The 22221-nt window shown below is 41.7% G+C and overlaps 1 protein-coding gene across 1 annotated transcript in view; it reads left to right on the forward strand.

The window, feature by feature from the left end:
* The first annotated feature begins 1672 nt into the window (after window positions 1–1672).
* Window positions 1673–22221, forward strand: part of HECA (hdc homolog, cell cycle regulator) — a 45605-nt gene continuing 25056 nt past the window's right edge. Inside the window, exon 1 of the mRNA XM_010379525.2 lies at window positions 1673–2259. Coding sequence (XP_010377827.2) covers window positions 1989–2259 — 271 coding nt within the window. The 5' untranslated portion in view covers window positions 1673–1988. The remainder of the gene's footprint in view (window positions 2260–22221) is intronic.

A 22221-nucleotide genomic window follows, 5' to 3' on the forward strand; every position in this document is an offset into this window, starting at 1 on the left:
TTGGTTGCCGCAAGCAACCAGAGCAATTGTGGGCCACCATTTCATTTACAAGGTGTGAGGATGAAGTGGCCAGTAGGAAACCTCCAGGGGGTATTTGGACCTGAGAAGATTCTGTATTCGGAACCTTGAGCCACCACTGGGGCCGCTTCCACACTGTGGAGTGTACTTTCACTCTCAATAAATCCCTGCTTTCTTCTTTCCTTGCTTCCTTCTTTCCTTGCTTTGCTGGGCGTTTGGTCCAATTGTTTGTTCAAAATGCCAAGAACCTGGACAACTTGCAGTCAGGACCCTCTAATGGTAATAACAACACCGTGACAGAGCTTTTACCGAAGAGCTAAATTAAATATTACACTATAAAAGGGGAACACTGTAAAGCTGTCAGCTAAACTAGTCTTTCCTCCACAGTTCGTGAGGAAAGAACCTAATTTATACATTCAAGAAATTTATGCTAGCTGTTCTCTGATGTGCCCAAGGCAGATAAAATCTATCCATGGAGGTTTCATTTGAGTGAGAGGGAGATATGCAAGAAATAAGCAAACACGTACATTGCCAACATAATTAGAGATGGAGGAGGAAAATAACAGGGTGGAACTTCTGACAGCTCTCCTGGGAACGTCTCTGGGGAAGTGATGTATTTGAGCTGAGACCTGAAGGAAGGGAAGGAGTTGGCTGAAAAGGCAGAACAGAATTGCAGAAAGAGATCAAGGGGAGCTCTTCCCAGGGGTCCCCTGCCCTCATATTGCCTGTCTTCACAGGTATCACCTAATCTCCTACTGCTCATAACCTGGCTACCTATCTTTCAGGACAACTGAGCCCTACGCATAGCGATGGGTTCCCTCCAAGCAGGGACTGCTTCAGAGTCCAGGCAACATCTAGTTGCATCCCTGGATGATGGGTCTTGTTTGAATGAATTGTTTTCACCACCAGACTGTGAAGGCTTCCCATTCAAGACCCTGGTGTTCATCCCCATTGTCTGGGAACTCTACCCTGTTTCTTTTTTTCTTTTTTTTTTTTTGAGACAGAGTCTCGCTCTGTTGCCCAAGCTGGAGTGCAGTGGCGCGATCTCGGCTCCCAGGTTCAAGTGATTCTCCTGCTTCAGCCTGCCGAGTAGCTGGGACTACAGGCGCACGCCACCACGCCCAGCTAATTTTTTTGTATTTTTAGTAGAGACGGGGTTTCACCATGTTGACCAGGATGGTCTCGATCTCTTGAACTCGTGATCCATCCGCCTCGGCCTTCCAACGTGCTGGGATTACAGGCAGGAGTCACCGCGCCCGGTCCCCTATTTCTTTCATTACTGTTACTGAAGAGCATAGCCTTTTAATGAGTTATTAATCCAAAATCCTTTGTTTTCCATTCTTGCTCTAGTCACAGCTTATTTTTCCAGACCATATTGTTCTAAGCCTCAATTACATTAAGGTCAGGAGGCCACCAAAGAACTCCACATGCCACCGCACTGGCGGGTGGAGAAAGTCAAACAGGGCGGCTCACCAACACCCGGGAGTCCAGGAGGCCGGGGTGGGGACGCCTGGATGACGTCACTGGAGGTGCCCGGCCCCGCGCGCGGCGTGACGTCACGCGGGCGGTCCAGTCAGCCGTGAGGTCACCTGGTGGGCGCGGCCAGGCCGAATCCCCAGTGTCGTCACGGGAGGGGGCGGGCCCAGAGCGTGTCAGCGCAGCCGAATCAAAACAAGCCGGAGACCCGCCTTTTCCCTCCGGCTCGGAGAGTCTCGCTCGCGCCCCGGGCCCGCGGCGCCCGCGCGGCTGCGAGCCTCGGGTAGCCGCGTGCCGGCTCCAGGAAGCCGGAGAGGGCGCGGCGGCCGGGATGGCGCGGCACGGGCCGTGCGGCTAGACGGGTGCCGAGGGAATCGCTGGCTCGCGCCCTCCGTTCTTTCCCGGAGCCGGCTTCGCGCAGGGCCGGGAGCGGCCGTGCAGCTGGGATCCGCCTTCGCTGACGCCGGGCACCTACCTGGACGCTCGCGAGCGAGATGCCCAACCCCAAAAACAGCAAAGGCGGCCGCAAAAACAAGCGCGCCAACAGCAGCGGCGACGAGCAGGAAAATGGAGCCGGGGCCCTGGCAGCGGCGGGCGCGGCAGGAGCGGCGGCAGGGGGGGCCCTGGCGGCGGCTGCCGGCTGCGGGGCGGCGGCGGCGGGTGCGCCGGGCACCGGAGGCGCGGCGGGCGCCGCAGGCGCGGGGACTGGCGCCGCGAACGCCGCGGCCGCCGCGGGGGCTGCAGCCGCGGGCGATGCCAAAAACGGTAAGACTGGGCTGGCGGGGAGAGCGCCAACTTCCTCCCCGACGGGGACGGCGCGGTGGCGGGGCCCTGGGTGGCGCGGGCGGTGCGTGGACAATGCGAGAGTCAGGAAGTGCTCACCCCGCCCCTCCGCCCCGCCGCGGCTGCCCCTTCGCGGTCCCCACGCCTGGCGGCGGGGACGGATATGCGGCCCCTGCCGGGTGTCCGCGCGGGGGGCCGCCCGCGCCCCACACTCTGAGGGACTCCAGGCTGCGGCAGCGCTGCCCTCGGGCCCAGCCTGCTGCCCGCGCTGGCACTGCCCCGCCGTGTGTGCCGGGCCGCAGGGAGGAAGGAAGGGAGGAAAGAGCCGCCCAAGTTGAGAAGAATGATCCGACTGAAAACTTAGGCACCGGTTCATTCTTCTCGGTGCTCCGAGGCCACCCGTAACCCCCAGAGTAAGGGACAGCCTCAATTCTCAGCACACCCAGGCTTGCTGCGTCGATCGCCACAGGTGAAGAGGCCTCGAGACATTTAGGGCCTCTGTGTTTGCTCTTAATTTTTTGGCTTGCTTGAGGAAGGAAGAGAATCTGAACTTGACTTCCGTTCTCAGCCCGTAGTTAAAAAAAAAATCATTCTCTATGTCATTCTGCTTAACATTGTCAGAAGGAAGCTTCATAATCTTAGGTAGTGCCTGAATGCTCTTTTTGAGGGGACACTTAGGAACTGGCCAAGATGTGACAGGATTTCTGTTCTCATTACAGAGCCGTGGTTTTCGTTAGAAGGTGCTGGGCAGACACTTTTACTCATTTGGACAGTTCTTTGAATTCCTCTAGTCAGGCACTTTTTCCAGGAAGACAACGTAGGTATTTTAATGAAGGGAGACTTGAATTGTTATATCTGGCTTTTAATTTACAGCTTCAGGTTTTCAGGTTTTTAAACCATTCTTTATGTAGATCAGGCACTTTTTTTTTTTTAGACGGAGTTTAGCAATTTCGCCCAGGCTGGAGTGTAGTGGCGCGATCTCGGCTCACTGCAACCTCCGCCTTCCGGTTTGAAGCGATTCTCCTGCTTCCGCCTCCCGAGTAGCTGGGATTACAGGCGCCCACCACCACGCCGGGCTAATTTTTGTTATTTTTAGTAGAGACAGGGTTTCACTATGTTGGCCAGGCTGGTCTCGAATTCCTGATCTCGCGATCCGCCCGCCTCGACCTCCCAAAGTGCTGGGATTACAGGCATGAGTCGCCACGCCCGGCCAGATCAGGCACTTTTTAAACAGGGCACCTACACTTACAAGCAACCTATAGAGCTCTGAACATAGGCGGCTGAATGTCGCCTGTTAGAACTGTAGGCCCCGTTGGCTGTGTCTCTGCAATATTGAAATAGGAAGATTTATTTATTTATTTTCAGAAACAAACTTACCCCCTTTGTGAATGTCTCAGAATACTGGTTTTGGGTAGCCTGTGTTCTTCATGTTCTTTTGTTTTTCTCCTGGCTTTAACCTTCATTTTGGTATTGATGTGGCAGAGAGAAAGGTGCTGAGACTCTGGGTAGGACAGACTCCTAGCTCAGCCATTTAGAGCTTCATCATCCTGGAAAGGTCAGTCTTCCTGAGCCTCAATTTCCTCATGTGTAAACTTGAAAAAAAAAATTACCCTGGCTCCCTCCTAGTGTTATTGAGAGGCTCGGAGTGTCCCTTCCCTATTATGCTCCCAGTTCTTGTTATTTTAACGGTTACATATATAATGAGCTTAAAGTTTCTCACAAAGAGTGCATGAACAATGATGACAGCTTTCGTTTATTCATTCAAAAAAGATTAACTACCTGCAGTGTTCCAAGTACCGTGTTCAATACTAAGGGATCCAGCGGTAATTAAGAGGAGATATCCTGGTCCTCAGGGAGCTTGCATTCCTGTTCTGCTGGTGGTTTTGGTTTGCTCTGCCACCCCCTCCCCCACCGCCTCCTTTTTTTTTTTTGGCCTGTGTGGAAGCCTCAGGTTCTCAGTTTCCTTTTTTTTTTCTTGCTCCAAAAGATTAGTCCACTTTAAGGTGGCGAGAGGAAATTTTTTTCTTAGGCAACTTGTACCTCCTAGTTTGTACATATCAAACTGGTTAAGGGGCCCCTATTATTCTCTGAAGTGGCAAACTCAGGTATATTTAGCAGCACAGTGTATGTGAAGAGCTATGTTTCTGATTAGGAGCTTAAGTGAAAGTCGGAGAGAAAAAGGAATGGGCCAGCATTCCCATAGTCAGGGGCAGAGAATGTAACTTATATTAGAGGAGTGAGCCAAATTTTATGATGCCCAGTTCTTGGTTCTGACTTGGTGTGAAGTCTTCGTGAATGATTCACCTTAATTTGAAGAACCCCCTCTCAATTCTGCAGTTGATGATAACTGAACTTGTATGCTGAGGACTCCTGTGTGCAAAATCAATGAATACGGAAATTACAAATGCCTTTTTTTTTTTTTTTTTTTGCTTTGCTTTCTTTCTTTTTTTCTTTGCTATTTACAGCTATACTTTAGGTTTGGGAGAGGTGTTACTGGTGAATTTTTAAACGAAGGGGCAAGAGACGTGTCAATTCTCAAAATCAACTAAGGACCAATATTTGGATTTTTAATGTTAAAATTATTATTGGTACTAGTTTTAAGTGTATTTCAATGTTTTACTTAACCGTGACATTAGATTTTGTGATTACGAATATTACGAATCTAGTAATTATTACAAGAAAGGAGGTACTTGATATTCGTTGAAACTTGTTAATAGTTTTCACTGTTCAAGTCAGCTATCTACATCTGCAAACATGCAAACTTAATGACTTCACTTAAAATTAATAGTGTTTATTTGTAGTTGTTTGGAGTTTATAGAGTGGTTTTGTGTCTTGTAGCTCTTGGGCAGTGTGACCACCAGGGCAGGGCAATATTAGCTTTTATTTTGTTCAGGTTGTCAAGTGGGCATACATACTTATTCTATAAAGGAAGATTACTAGCTAGGGAGAGCTTGGGGAAGGTGTGGTGTAGTTGTGGTTGGAGAAGTTGAACTGGCTGCAGTTGTGCATCTTGAGTAAGTTTAATATTAATTCTTAGGATATCATACCTCTAATAATAAATTTATTGGATACTAATTTTAAGATACTAGTTTATGAGGCTTATTTTTCAGGGATTGGAGTAAAAGACCACCCCATCCTCTTCCTACATAGTAATCTGTCTGCACATACTGTTTGCATTTTCATTGTAGATACACAAGATTACCAATGGTTATATTTAGAATCTAGTTATCAAAAGGTAGATATATAGTTTCATTCTGGTTCCATTAGGCCTCTGCAATTTTGCTTCAGGACTAAAAGTATTTGAAACCTTGATCATGGTGTATCTAGTTTTCAATGGGCCTGGCTCTTAAGTACTTTTATAAATTCCTGTTATTGGATGACCATGGTTCATCACTCCACTCATTCCTGACTGACACCAGAACCCGTGGGCAGCAGAGTCTGCCTTAATTCATGGAACTGTTTCTAGCAGATGGAGTTCGCTTGCATAGAGATTGGCTTTCCATTTGGTGGACCTAAATTCAAATTCTGGCTCCTCAAATTGCTTGTCAAATGACCTTGGGCAAGTCATTTAACTTCTCTGAGCCTTGGTTTCTGCTTTGTAAAATGGGATTGTAGTACCTACCCATACAGATGTAGTAAAATATCTATATAATATATTTAAAATAAACAGATTACATACACTAGATAGATTAGAACAATGTCTGACTTACAGTACCAGCTTATGAAATGTTAGCTGTTTGTCTTAGATCCTGGAAATAGTCTGAGCAGAGATACACGTGCTGGAGGTTTACTGGGAGTGCTCTTGGCATCATTCCTAGTGGAGGAGGGAAGGAAGCAGAATTGGGCAGAAGCAGGAGTTGAACTGTGTTGCGTCTGTAACAGAGACCCCAGTTGATCCTCTCTTGGGGAGCTCTGGAGGTGAGATGGCCTTTCAGAATTACCTCACCTTAAATAATAGGGGCAGGGCCTTCTTCCACACACTCCCCTGACTCCCAGTTGACTGATCATTTCAACTCGGGCTCCCCACAGGAAGAGAGTATGACCTTGAGGGTGGCATCTCTTTACCTGGAAACTCTTTGTGGAGAGGGACTCGACTGAGAAGCTTCAGCTCTGAGTGAAAGGAGAGCCATTCTTATTCCCCTAGCATTATGAGTGTCTTCATTTAGACCACCAGTACCATTCACATAATACAGGTGTGGGATAAATATTTCTCACTAACAACTAAATAGACTTTGTGGAGGAGACTGGGAATTAACCACCTTTATAACAATGTTTCCATGGGAAAATGCATTCTGAATTCCATATATCTGTTTACAAGTAGATTTTTTTGGAGTACCACCTGCTCACTATGCACAGGATTTGTATTTTGCTGCATATTTAGGTCACTAAAGACACTTTTTATAACCCAGGTTTGTAATATATTTTAAGTAGTTTCTTTTTAGATGTTTACTTTAATTCCTACTACATTTAAATTACCTATATTCATCAGAAGAAAAATGAAAAATGTTTGCTTGCTGTTTGTTTTCAAATCAAGGAGTATCTGTTGAGGATTTAAGGTATATAGACTACCATTATAATCTTAGAAAACATTTTCTTGCCTTATCTAGAAGTCAGTTTTTTGGGTCTCGAGAAGTATTTGCCTTTGGACGTTGTCTTTTGAAATTCATCTTTTTAATGGAGATTGGCAGAAAATATTGCCTCATGCATCAAAGATTCTTCCTGTACACTTTGTGTATTAAAGTGAAGAGCTCTTCTGTGCGCCGTTCATGGTACTCTATGCACAGTCTCATCTTTCTCTCATTCTTTACTTGTTACAGGACCTGTGATCTGTCCTTAAGTTCTAGAAACTAAACCTTCAATGTCAATTTTCCTGTAAGTCCAAAAATATATTTCATTCTATGGAGAATTGAAAACAGGAGATAAAACGGGAAAATCTCTTGCAGCTTAATCTTCCTATGAGTTTACTTCAGGCTTTTAGCTATGAATAATTTAAAGAACTTGAAGGTATCAGAAGAGATTCTTTACAGAAAAAAAAAAAAATCTGTCCTGACTGATTTTGATCACCAACTCTTTGGCATTTTTAAGGGCTTTATTTATTTGAAAATATTGTGTAATTTTATTATTTTACCGGTAATAAAATAAACATTGTAGAAAAAAGCTTTCCTTGCCTTTCCGGTTAAACACATAATTCCACCACTTAAGAGATCAACATTATTAGTATTTTGATATATGTTCTTGCAGCCTTAAATTTTTTTTCTCACAAAACTTTTAAAAGTACGTATACAGTTTCTGTAAAAAGAAAGTCATATATATTATAATTTGATTTTTACACATAGAATCGTTTGTGGACATTTTAGCAGAGCAGTAAATATACCGGTGCATCGTCATATGTCTCCACCTTGGAAATTTGATCATTCCACTATTGTTTACCTTTAGGTTCTTATTCATATATTTCTGGGCATTTGTCCACTTAATTACTTCATGTTTTAGTTTGTTTCTGCTGCCACAACAAAATACCTCAGTCTGGATAATTTATAAACAATAGAAGTTTATTTCTCATAGTTTTAGAAGCTGGGAAGTCCAAGGTCACAGCCAGCAGATTCTGTAGCTGGTGAGAATCACAGCATCCTCACATGGCAGAAAAGGTGAAAGGGATGAACTTGTTCCTTCAAGCACTTTTATGAGGGTTCTAATCCCATTTATGAGAGCCCTCATGGCCTAAACACCTTCTTTTTTTTTTTTTTTTGAGACGGAGTCTCCCTATGTCGCCAGGCTGGAGTGCAGTGACGTGATCTCCACTCACTGCACCCTCCACTTCCCAGGTTCAAGCGATTCTCCTGCCTCAGCCTCCCTAGTAGCCGGGACTACAGGCATGTGCCACCATGCCTAGCTAATTTTAGTATTTTTAGTAGAGACAGGGTTTCACCATGTTGGTCAGGATGGTCTCAATCTCTTGACCTCATGATCCGCTTGCCTTGGCCTCCCAAAGTGCTGAGATTACAGGTGTGAGCCGCCATGCCCGGCCATGGCCTAAACACCTTCTAAAGGCTCTACCTCGTAATACTGTTGCACTGGGGATTAAGTTTCAGCATGAATCTTGGAGGGACAAAAACATTCAAACCATGGCACGTACTGAGGAAAAATTCTTCCTATGGACTTGCTATGTCAAAGGATATGCATATTTTCATGACTTTTAATACATGCTGACAGATTGCCCTGTTGAAAGGTTGTACCAGTTCGACATTGCTGTGGTCAGGGTACGTTTCCCCATGGTCTCATCATTCTGTGGTTTTAAAGGCATGCTGGAGAATTGCTCAGCAAATTCTCCAAAATGTCTCAGCAAGTGGAGGGCCCCATTTGCATCCGGAGTTTGGAGCAGATGCTATCATACATAGGGGGACTTTCCAAGGCTGGAGGTATTTCTGTTGGAGATTTCTGTAGTCTTTAGTGATTTGGTAGCAAACAGAGATTTTAAAAAGTATTGATGGCTGGGCAATGGTGGCTCACGACTGTAATCCCAGCACTTTTGGAGGCCAAGGCAAATGGATCACAAGGTCAGGAGTTCGAGACCAGTCTGACCAACATGGTGAAACTCTTTCTGTCTACTAAAAATACAAAAATTAGCCGGGCATGGTAGCGGGCTCCTGCAATCTCAGCTACTCGGGAGGCTGAGGCAGGAGAATCGCTTGAACCCATGAGGTGGAGGTTGCAGTGAGCCGATACCGCGATACCGCGGCATTGCACTCCAGCCTGGCGACAGTGAGACTTTGTCTCAAAAAAAAGTAATAATGTGTAGATGATATTTTAGTAACTGATGATAGAGTTAGTGAAGATGAAAGCATAGACCTTTGAAATTCTGTCTGCATCATGATTCTAATCTTATAAAATAAGGTCTGGAGTTTTTAAAGTTTTAGTGAAAAAAGACTGGGTACTTCAGGCCTGGATGTAAAGCTAGGTGCCATAACTTACTAGCACAATGGCTTTGGGGCAAGCTATCTAACCTTTCTCAGCCTCCGTTTTCTAAATGTAATCCTTTGGGGTGTTTTTTTTGAAGGAAAACAATATATGTGAAAGACTTTGGCACAGGGCCTGGCAGATATGAGCCTTGTCAACAACAACTTTGTAAATTTTGTGGTTTGTTCAACCATATCCAACTAAAAAACTTGTTAAGCCATTGTGCTGTTAAGAACAGACACTAAGACATTAATGTGGAAAAAGACTATAGTACCATGCACGTTTTTATTCAAGCACTGCTTTGACTCAAAATGATTATCTACTCTTCCTCCATCTTCTCTTCCTTATAGTTTACTGGGAAAAAAATCAGATGATTTAGCTAAAAATAAGCAAGCAAAAAGCAACATGTAAAAATGGGTACATCTTCCTTATATAGAAATAAATGCTGCCGGGCGTGGTAGCTCACGCCTGCAATCCCAGTACTTCAGGAGGCTGAGGCAGGCAGATCACGAGGTCAGGAGATCGAGACCATCTTGGCCAACATGGTGAAACCCCATCTCTACTAAAAATAGAAAAATTAGCTAGATGTGGTGGCACGTGCCTGTAATCCCAGCTACTCAGGAGGCTGAGGCAGGAGAATCGCTTGAACCCGGGAGGTGGAGATTGCAGTGAGCTGAGATTGCGCCACAGCACTCTAGTCTGGCAACAGAGCGAGACTCCATCTCAAAAAAAAGAGAAAGAAGTGCAAGTAAGTTATTATATGTATTAAACAGGGGCAACTGTGAAAGAGCAGGAACATATGAATGGCAGAATATTGGGTTAAATCTAAGTACTGGATTTGAAGATGGAGAAGTCACATGAGTATGTGGAGTTGTGTAGCTGAAGGAGGGGAGGAGCACAGGTTGTACTTTGGGGGATCAGCCAGGGCTTAGTGTTACTGAGAATTAAACACAAGACCCTTCCCTCTCTCCAGGCACCTACTGGATTCATTAGATCCTAATTCATTGTTTATGCTCTCATCCATTTACTACATATTTATTATGCACCTACTGTCTCCTATGACTGAGAATTACAATGTTAAATTATACTTGGGGGCATCAGAATCCACACCCTCAAGGGCTCACTGTGAAGCTGGCGGAGAGACATGGAAACAGTAGGAGCCATGATAATGTACTGTGGGTACCCAGTGGGGAAAATGATGTTTCCTGGAGGAGGGGACATTTGAGCTGAGTCTTACAGGAAGAGAGACAGTGAATTCTAAAGATAGAGAAAGGATGTTCCAAACAGAGGGAGGTGAGAAAGGGCCTTGAGTTCTGGTTGCTCCAGGAGTTTGATGTGGCTGGTGTCAGGCGCTGTGGTAGGACTGGAGGCTGGAAAGGGGGCTGGGTCAGACAGTCAAATCTGGATGTTTTGTAGCCAGTGGAGAACTGCCCCCCTAGGTTTATAAGCAAGGACATAGTCAGCTGAATTTGAAAAGGGGGTAATCATAGGTTGTTGACAAGTTTGTAAAATTATATATTTTAACAGAATGAGTATCTTTTAATACAGCTAATAAAGGATTGGAGGTGGTGCCTGCCATGGACCCTCCATTGTGGGTCTGCTGATCAATGAAGCAGAGGGCACATGGCCCTTGCTGCTTTTCTGCCCATCAGGATGACAGTGTTGCAGGATCCAAGACTGCTGTATGGAAAGCCTGTCTTAATTGTGGGCAGCAGCAGCCCCATGCTTTCTGAGCCATGTGAGGTTACTAGTTGAGGTTAACATCAGAGAACTAGATGCCAGGGGGAGGGATTGGGACCACCTGAGCAGGTAAGATTTTCTCTAGAGGCAGGGGCTTGTCCCTATGGTTTATTTTTCATACCTAGGTAGAAAGTGTATATCTCTGTGCCAAGTTGTACTAATTATCTTGGTTTATCATTTTATTTTTGTCAACATCTTACCAGTTTTTAAAACAATAAACTCTAGTGAGGGGAGATGCTATTTTGTACAGTGTGACTGTGTGTGTTTTAATTTTGTATATTTTAGAAAGCTTCCAGTTTTCAGTGGTTAGTGAAATAGCAACTTGCTTTATTTAATCAACAGGATGTTTTAGCTTAATTGTACTTGAGAGCTTTTTATAAACTCGCAAGAAGTCAGTAGCATTTCTAATACTTTAAAATGTTACGATTTTTCAGACAAATTATTTTGGCTAAATTATACAGATAAGGGTAATACTTGAAAAGTCTAAGAGTGAGAAACAAGAAAGATATTAAAAGGAAGCTTAAAAAAAAGTGAGGAAAGAGGAAGACCAAGTGTTGAATGTAGTCACATAATTGCTTAGATGGCATTTAATGAGAAAGTTAGCATTGTTCTCATATATACTCATAGTGTATTCTGTAGACTTAAATTGTCAAGGAGGAAAAACTTTCTCTACTCTCTTAGGCTTAGTGATTGAGGATCTGCAAGTTAAATTGGCAAGAGACAGATTGCAAGATAAAAGACATTTAATCATAGAAAAATGTGACTCAAAGGAGTGGTTAGAAGTAGGGGCTTGTATGTTATTTTAATAGGGGAAGGGGGAGGGGAAAAAAGAGAACTTATGGGAAAACAGAGCACTTTTTGGAAAGATCAGTGGGCCTTTTGGCAAATACATGGAAGATACGATTGTTTTGTGGTAATATCAACTTGGTGTGGTGTGAAGACTTCTCATCTCTGGTGATGAGTCACTCTTCCTTGGTTGCTCTTGGGGAGGGGATTTATGTTAATCGAATTCTTTTTGAGAGCCTCTGCTTTTAGGCCAGTAAGAGATTTCAGGAACTTAGTCACTTTCAGCTCTTTAATTTTTATGCCACAGTGGCATATTCTGGATCCCTTCAAAATATATTGCCACTCAAATCATATTACCCCCCTTCCCACCAAGAACAATTACAGAGAGTCGGATAGGAAAAGATGGTCCAGGTGTCATAATTCACATTTCTCTTTATTTCATTTTATTGGAAATTCATTAAAAATAGAATGCCTTAAGGTCTATTCCTTCCTAATGGTGATCAAGAGGATGAATTCAGACAAAAGTTAGTAAGGTATCAAATTGCTCAGGTAAGTTAAGCAGCTACTTGCCACATTGAAAATGTATGTTTTTCCCTAGGGGTAAGCATAGGTTTGATTATACTTTAGATCATGTTCCTTCAAGTTATAAAGTCATCTCAGGAGAATCTTTTGACACTAATGTTGAAACTGAATCACAAGTTTTGTTTTCGTTTTATAAATGAGCACTCCTGAGTGTGATGCTTATTTCAGTATAATATTTAGTGTAACACACTAGTTGTTATGCCTAACACAGCTCAGTGGGCAGAAGTCGAAACAGAAATGTACAGAATCAAGTTCTGGCTATTTTTGATTGGCAGCGGGTACAGTCTGTAATCTGAGAGTGGGAGCCCGAGATGGCTGGTGATAGGTGTCAATGAACAGACACGGAGAGCCCAGAACAGTGCTGCCAGAAGCCATGAAGAGGGCCTGGCATTAAAAATAAGAAGTGCCTGCAGTGGTGGAGGCAGAAGTGTACGTGCCTGAAAACACAGGGAGGCTCAAAGAAGTCTTCTAAATGGTTTCCAGCTCCTTGGATCCGTTCTTACTGGGCAGTGCCTATGTGTCACAGTGACTTTCTTTACCTCAGTAGTGATACAGTTCCACTATGTTAGGCATATAATTTTAGTAGTGAAGGTGATGTGCTGTAGTGCAGAAGCAAATTAGAGAAGATTCCTGGGTGATTGGTGTGTTGGGGCTGTAGAACTCACAGAAAGGAGAAGCAGCCATTCCTAGTGACAGGAACAGTGAAGATGCCACAGCTCCCCTTTTTGAGTGTTTAATAGGAGTCAGGTGTGACCCCTGTAGTCCGCAGTCTACATTTGAGTATGAGGACACTAAGCTTCAGAGATGGCCTTCCCTTCTTGCTCTGAGAATAGGCTTGGCTGTAGGGAAGTGTGCCTGACCCCCATGCTGTATAGTTGGAATCTTGTTGATGTTGGGTCCGTCTTGACTCACACACATACGTACAGAAATAATGAAAAACTGTATGCAGGTTTTTAGAGGACAGGACTGCATTTCAGTATAAAAACACCAATATGGTTTTTGTACTGAACAGGGACATTTACATTACTTTTAAAAGGTCTTGTGGGTTAGGCATAGTGGCTCATGCCTGTAATGCCAGCACTTTAGGAGGCTGAGGTGGGCGAAACACTTGAGTCCAGGAGTTTGAAACCAGCTTGGGCAGCATGACAAAACCCCGCCTCTGCAAAAATACAAAAATTAGCCAGATGTGGTGGTGCGTGCCTGTAGTCCCAGCTACTCGGGAGGCTGAGGTGGGAAGATTGCTTGAGCCTAGGAGGAAGGGGTTGCAGTGAGCTGTGTCTGGCCTGGGTGACAGAGCGAAATGCTGTCTCAAAAAAGAAAAAAGCCTTATGCTTGTCATTCTGGTACTTGAACTGAAATTACATTTGTAAAACAAAATACTTGACCAAGGGAGCACTTTACTCACACATTGTACACGTATGTTGATCTGATCCTTCCGTCACAGAAGGACTTCCTGGTCTTGGCTTGGGAGATTGTGAACATTTGAACTGGCACTTCCTGTACTTAATGGACCAGAGTTCATAACTAGCATGTGATTATCTTTAGGGTAAAGTCCTAGCAGTAGGATCACTGGTTTGATACATATTGCCAAACTGCTCCTGCAGACGAGGTTTGCCAGTTTACACCATCAGTGGCGATAGTTTCTTTACACTCTGTAATGTAAATTTCGATAACCATTTTCATCTTTGCCAATCAGATGGATGAAAAATCACATCTCATTGTGATAATATTTGCATTTGTTGGATCGTCAGTGAATATCTTTTTATATTTATATTGATCATTTGTATTTTCTTCTTGTTTGTGATTTTTGTCCATTTTACTAATGGGTATTTGTGTTCTTACTGATTTTCACAAAGTGTTTGTATATTCCGGGTACTTTTTGACATACGCTTTCCCTAGTTTATTGTTTGTTTTTCAGACTTGTTTATGGTTGTCTTTGCTGGTTAGAAATTTTACAGTTTTGTATGATTATGTTAACATCCATATAGAAATAAAGGTAAAGGTAAGGGAGCGTGAGGTAAGTTGTGAAATTACTTGTAGGCAAAGCAGTTTGGGCATGGCATAAAGTTAGCAACTTTGAGTTCATTTGTATACCAGTGCACAGTAATGCTATTACATTTATGAGATTGTGTTTACTTTTTAATTTGGAAGGCTCTGTTTCTCAGAAGTGGTTGCAACCCGCCGGGTGTGGTGGCTCACGCCTGTAATCTCAGCACTTTGGGAGACTGAGGCAGGCAGATCGCTTGAGGTCAAGAGTTCGAGACCAACTTGGCCAACATGGTGAAATCCCATGTCTCTACTAAAAATGCAAAAATTAGCTAGGCATGGTGGCACATGCCTGTAATCCCCAGCTACTCATGAGGCTGAGACAGGAGAATCGCTTGAACCCGGGAGGCAGAGGTTGCAGTGAGCTGAGATCATGCCTCTGAACTCCAGCCTGGGTGTTAGAGTGAGACTCTGTCTCAAAAAAAAAAAAAAAAAAAAAAATTGGTTGCAACTCCTGCTGTCCTCCCTTACCTCCTCTCCGAGTCTCTGGCCGCTCACTGCTGTCAAGTCAACAGCTGAGCTCCAGTGCTCAATACCCGTCTCTTCTTGCACATTTCTAAAATCCCTTGTAGTTTTTTTCCAGCTATATAGGACTTTGACACTTGTAGATAAAGACTCATTATTTACTTGTAATTGCCTCTTCTCAAGAACCAGGCTGCAAACTGAGACCTCTTAAGGCTAAATTGCCCATAAGTTGCTCATGATAACAGACTTAAATGCTGAATCATAAGAAAGTTCTTGTTTTTCTCCTTCTGGCACTTGAACTGAAATTACATGTGTATATTAATAAAATGAGAACATAGCACTCGACTGAACTAAGAGTTTATTCACACATGCTGATGCAGGCAGCCTTTGTGCCTTCTCAGATGTCTGTGATTTGAAAGAGGTTTCCAAACTCATTCCTGTTCTAAAGAGTGTGAGATTTGGGAGACACAGGTTATAGGTGAAGATCTGGCTCTGCCATTTTGCAAGACTGCCGAACCTTGCCAAGCCCAAGTTTTATCTGCAAAAGTGAGCATAACATGATACTGTTTGTGACGAGCTTTTTTTTCAAACCATAGAGCTGTTTGGAAAAGCAAATTGTTGTGCCGTGATTTGGGGATTTTAGTTTTTTCTAGGTGAGTTTTTGGTTCTCTGTTTGTAATGTGGTGTAGGGTGGCTGCTTCCCAACCAGAGATGAATGCACACACTGATTTGTTGGAAGAACCAGTGCAGACCTTGGCTTTCCCCCAGGGAGTGTGCAGTGAATGCTGGTCTTCCAAATCTGTATTCTGCTGCCTGGGGGAGCCTTTCGTTTCTCTGCAAGTTTGGATCTGGGAGCTCTTGCCGTGAAATTTTGCCCAGAGAATCTGTAGTATTCATTCTCCTGCTGGTCTCAGGGCAAGTCCAGTTTTTTGAACGAGACCTTCTGGAGCTACTGCAAACAGCCTTTCTGATCCCACAGTGGGGAGAAACTGAGGTAACTGAAGTTTTGAGGAGGGTTCTTTCACTAGTGTGAGCATAGCTGACTTTGGAATTCTTTTGTTGTGATCTGTGGATCAGTTCTGTTCCCGAGCTCTCTTGGATTTTGTTATAACAGCAGAGTCCACTTAGATTTTAACTATTTGATCAGCAGAGTCTTGTTTTTGGCCTGTTGTGCTGCATAATTTACAGTATGCATCTGGATTTGTAATTATGCCTCACATAGTTTATATTTTGATTCCCTTTTCTGCTTTCTCCTCTTTACTTGCCTCTAGGACCATATGGAGTGGAAGTTTGCATGTTGTTGTAAAAGCATTTTGAAATGTTCACCAGACTTTCGTGGTTTCCTTACTTCCCTTTTAGGTTTCGCATTTTAAATTAGGTTATAGAATTGTGAATTTACCAAACTATATTGTGGATTTTATCCAAACAGTTTCTGTGGGTATGAAATACTGGTCATGTGTATGTATCAGTATTTTATATGGAATCATTATACTTCTTGGGGTTAGCCTGACAAAAAACAATTTGTTAGCTTCATCCATGAGAGGTATTCAGATTTGAAATTTTTGACCTTGGAATTAATCAGTTTTCCTCAACTTATATTTTAATGTTCTGTGATATATGTGATCTAAAGATGACTTTGGGGGTGGGAGTGGGGCTAAGAAAAAAAGAGATGATAAAAAATATGACTTTGAATAATTTTTAAATAATTAATTTAAAATTTTTTTTTGATGAATTTTGGACAGATGAATTAGAATTCATTTAGAATACATGTTGAATATAATCATAGTTAATATAAGAAATTCTCTAATGGTAGAAAGTAAGTTTTAGATTTTTTTTGGTAACTCTTTTCACAAATGTTATATTATTTTTCCCCTCTGGTTTTGAAATGAATAGTTTTGGGTCTTTGAGAATGGTCATACCATAAAATTATATCTGTGTTCCACAAAAGTTAGTAATTGGAAAAGGAATGAACATTTAGTTAAAATATCACTAGCTTAAACTATCAATGGGAGTCTGTAACTCTAAGTTTACTTAGTTTTCCTTAGAAAATTTTATGAAATACTCCCTTGAAATCAAATCATATTATAGCAAGTTGCTTCAAGTTAGTATATGTGAACTGCTAGGCTAAGACATAGTCATGACTGATTGTTGAGTCTAGTTTTCATTTTTACTGAGGTATGGATAAGACTTAGACATGCCCTCTTCTTTGACAAGTTTTTCCTTGCTGCAACAGATTCTATAACTTGCCTGTTGGTTGCTGATGCAGCTTTTCAGAAATAGGCCGTGCAATGTGGCCCCAGGCAAAAGCTTTGTCTTTTCTCCCCAGAACCTAGCAAAATGACTGCCAGAGTGATCACTATAAAGCATTTTACCAGGTTATTTTGAAGGGATGCAGGGAGCAGAAAGAGTGTATTTCAGGAAGTTCAGCAGGGCAGAAAAGGCCTGTGGAAAACAAAGGAGTGTAAGGATTTCATTTATTTTAGGGTATGCATAGGGTAAAGAAATGAATTTAGCTACATTTTGCTGAGATTTTATTGATTTAAATACAGTAGTCTTAAAATCATCTTGGGAGTTGGTGTGTTAACTCAATCCATTGATCCAAACAGAATGCAGGCAAGGCAGGCTGAACTTCTGTTTCTCCCGGCGGTGCTTTTTCTGCTACTTAATTTGATATTCTTCATACTGAGAAAATGATCTTTTTTTACATTCTTTCGAAGGAAAATCCTCCTCTTTTGAGTTTAGCAATTCTATTAACTAGAGCAGATTGTCGTTATTTTTAAGTAGTGCAAAGATTGGGGTCAGGAAATCTTTATACTGTAATTGAGTTTAAGTGCTTTTTTAACGTGGTCTACTTAGGTTGGTGCAAAAGTAATTTGTGATTTTTGCCATTACTTTTTTTACCTACTTTTTAAGTACTCTAAGGATTAATATGAGGATTGAACATTTTGAATAAGACCCTATTCTTAATTGTAGAACTACATACTACTATCTGGTTACACAAAGCTGTGGGGTCACTGCCTCTCCATATAAGCTGGCTCTGTGCTCTCGATTGTCCTGTGTGCAGTATGGGTGGAAATACAAGAGAGAAGGCCACTTACTAGTGGAATGGCCTTGGGCACATCACCGAAGGTGAGCCTTCCTGTGCTCAGAAAAAGTTTGTGGAATCTGGACCAAAGTGTTTGTCCTATATCTATTCTGTGAAACTTTGATACTTTTAAGAAACGTTTAGGATAAACTATGACACCATTATCTTCATCCTAATGTTCAGCCTAAACCAGGCATATTCTGGGTCCATATTCCTTTGGGTCTTGACGTGGCTTCTATTAGAAAGGAAAATATGAATCTTCTACTTTATAGTCATTATTGATGTGATTTCTTACTGAGGTCAGAGTGTCAGAGCCAGAATGGAAATCACAGGTAAAATAGAAGCCTGTAGTTTTTTATTTAGTTTGAATTTGAGGCTGGGTAGACTTGTGGGTTTTAATTTCAAAGTAAGAAAATGGTGGGTCTAGGAGGACAGACTAAATATATTAAGAGAATGTTAAAAACCCAAGTTGTTAACTGTATTGAAGAGTTGGTTTTGTGTGTGTGTGTGTGTGTGTGTGTGTGTGTGTGTGTAGCTTCCATGTTTATTTTGACAGAGTGGTTTGCCTGAGTAAAAGCTTTGTGTTTAAATCCTACTCTAAGCAAAGAAAAACATGTTTAACTGAATGTAACTGCCTTGTGTTCAATTTGCTACCCACTTTGGAGCAGGTTCACACACTGAAATAACATAAGGGGAGGTTAAATTACATCAAAGGTTAAGACAGATAAGCTTAAGTGATTTCATTGTAGCTCCTATACTAATTAAAACAAGTTGACAAAATATTTTTGTAAGTACTAGCCTTCCTTTATGTGCAGTGCTTAGTGTCTTTATTTTTAGTAGAAAAAAAGATCTTAAAAATATTTGAGGAAATGTATATTAAAACTTTCTGAGTTTTCATTTAAATAATACTTGCCAGTTAATCAGGAAATGATTCTTTAAAAATTTTTTCATTTTTAATTTTTGTGAGTACCCAGTAGTATATAGGAAATGATTCTTAAACACCCTATGAATTTGAGGTACAGTGTGGAGCATCAGTGGGCTGCAATTAACTTTTTTGTCCACTCCCATCTCTTCTCATCTAATTTCCATGTTACAGCCACAGGGATGGGCCAAGGCTGAAGCAGAGACTTTACCGTAGCTGGTGATCACATGGAAAAGCAAGGCTGGGGCCTAATTACAGGAGCTTCTTGAACATGACCCAAGCACTTGGAGCATTAGTCCGAGTTTCTGAGGTTTCTGAATGTGTGTATGACATGATCATAGTCAAGTTTTCAGAATGCCGATCTGAAGGTATTAATCAATCAAACTATTTTTTTTGCTGTGTATCTCCTAAGAGAATTAGAAAAAAAAACAGGGTTCTTGTACATTTTTAAGTTGTCACACCCAGTTTTTTAAAGGCTTAAATAGATGCTGAGGATCAATGAAAAGTTTCCAGTTCATTATAAACATTGTCGTTTACTTTTATGCAAACAGAATCCTAATTATCATAGTAACTTGGTAACCATTATCATCCATTTAAAAAATAATATATATAATATATATATATAATATATATATATTTTTTTCGAGATGGAGTTTTGCTCTGTTGTCACCCAGGCTGGAGTGCAGTGGCAAGATCTCGGCTCACTGCAGTCTCCGCCTCCCAGGTTCAAGTGATTCTTCTGCCTCAGCCTCACGAGTAGCTGGGATTACAGGCATGTGCCACCATGCCCAGCTAATTTTTGTAATTTTAGTAGAGACGGGGTTTCGCCATGTTGGTCAGGCTGAACATTCCTGACCTCAGGTGGATCCTCCCGCCTCAGCCTCCCAAAGTGCTGGGATTACAGGCATGAGCCACTGCGCCCGGCCTAAAAAAAATAATAGAAATTTTACATTCTTTTCTTTATTTCCATTCAGTTTGTACTCAGAATTTGATCCTAAGACAGGGTGTTGTCCTGCTTAAAAGTATTTTATTGATCATCCTATCATATTTTCCTATAACAAAATATATATATATATAAACTTAAATTTTTATTAAGATGAACTTCTGAGATGGCAGAGTAAGGGCCTCCAGAAATTTGCTCCTCTATGAGAGCAATAAGAACACTGGCAAGAATTACCAAAATTAACTTTTTCAGAACTCTGGAAATTAACCAAAGGCTTACAGTAATTCTAAGAGCGTTCTTTGAAGAGAAAGGACTGAATCATAATAAAAACAGTGAGCTGTGGCGTTTTAACTTGTGTTAGTCCCACCCGCTTTCCCTAGCTTTGTGGTATCAAAGCAATGTAAATGGTATGTAAATGGTTGTTATACTGTAAATTTAGGGAATAATGACAAGAAAAATAAACCTGTGTATATTCAGTACAGACACAACCATCCATTTTTTTTTTCCATTGACAGTTGGTCAGATCCATGGATGTAGAACCCACAGACATGGAGGACAGACTGCATCTGAATGGGCTGGAGAGGGAGTCCTAGCTACCTGGAGAATGTGTGCTGTACCAAAACAGCATTCTGATTCACATTCCATAACAAAAACTCTGGACTGGTTTAATAAGACACAATGCAGGCCAAACTGACCCATTGGAACTCTGATCTAGGGGATATGTAGACATCATATCACCTATTATCAGTTGAGCTTTTAGAAGATTTTGAACAGCAGGGAGTTGTGAGTTGTATTTTCTAACCAGTAACTGGTCTACAGATGACCCATGTTGCCATTTAATCATGCAGTCGTATGCTTTACCTGTTGGGCAGACTAGGGAAGGGATAAAGTCATTAGTCTTTTCAGCGGAAGTCATTGGGATTTCAGAGGTAAGGGGAAGGGGCCAAATCGGCCATGGCCTTTGGCCTCCAAGCACCATTTTGGAGCTCATCAAGGGAGAAGAAGCAGGTCCAACATTTGGGACACTACGTTGTAATTTACATGGTAAATGAAAATCACATAGATAAACTATGAATAAAGAGGTTTGAGTATTGCCACATTTTGAATATTCGTGCTGACAAAGGAGGACATTAATATGGATAATCAAAATCAAGATTATTTTCCTAAGCAAGGATAATATTGGAATACAGCACTAAAGACTGACATGAAGTCTTTAAAAATAGGATTGTTTAACAACTGGTTGGACAGTTTCTCCACAGTTGTACATATACATGAATGCATTGCTTAATGACAGGGATACATTCTAAGAAGTGTGTCATTTGGTTATTTCATCAAAAGGCATACATCGTAGAGTGTACTTGTACAAAGTATAGCCTACTACATACCTAGGCCAAATGGTATACCGTGTTGCTCCTATGCTACAAACCTGAACATCAGGTTTGTTGAATACTGTAGGCAATTGGAACACAATGGTATTTATGCATCTAAACATACAGAAACATCGAAAATGCACAGTAAAATACAGTACAAAAGATAAACAGTGGTACACACATGTAGGGCACTTACACATGAAAGGAGCTTGCAGTACTGGAAGTTACTCTGGGTGAGTCAGTGAGTGAATCTGAAGGCCTAGGACATTACATTACTGTAGACTTTGATAAACACTGTACACTTAGGCTACCCTAAATGTAGGGAAAAATGAGGTAGGTATACTAGGACATCACTAGGCAATAGGAATTTGTCAGTTCAGTTACACTCTTATGTGACCACTGTTGTGTATGGAGTTCATTGTTGAATCAAACGTCATTATATGGCACATGACTGTATATGCACATGTACATATACACACATACATTTAACACATATGCTTAGTCTGGAGTCCTCTTCCCATTTTATGATAGTGTGATTTGGTTCCAAGAGCTCCTGAATCTATATTTTCTTCAGAGCACATTATGCAGTGCATGTTCGTGCTAGGATGCTGCGTAGTTTTCAGTGATTTAGTACCTCAAGATCTAAATCTCCAAACAAGAGAAAAGGCAGCCTGCTAATTTGTTTTCCAGTACAGTGTGATCCCATTATATGCAAATTGAATTATGCAAATTTCAACTAATCACATACAAATAATATTAATAAAAGCTTCACATTGTGTGCAAAATTTCAATAAGCATGTTTTCCCAAATTATGTGTGAAGCCATTTCATATTTTCAAAGCTGTAAGGTCAACTGAATCATAAAAATGCTTTCTTACTCAGTGGCATCATTTATATTTTTTATATTTTATATGTTTATATTTTATAAATATGTTTATAGCTTATATGTTTTTATTTTCTTATAAACAGAAATAGTAACTTGTAGCAGTATTATGTGAACTCTTCTCGTTGCTAGAACTTCTGTAAGGATTTTGGTGACATTTGTATTATTA

This window comes from Rhinopithecus roxellana, chromosome 4, assembly GCF_007565055.1.
Source record: "Rhinopithecus roxellana isolate Shanxi Qingling chromosome 4, ASM756505v1, whole genome shotgun sequence".
NCBI lineage: Eukaryota > Metazoa > Chordata > Mammalia > Primates > Cercopithecidae > Rhinopithecus > Rhinopithecus roxellana.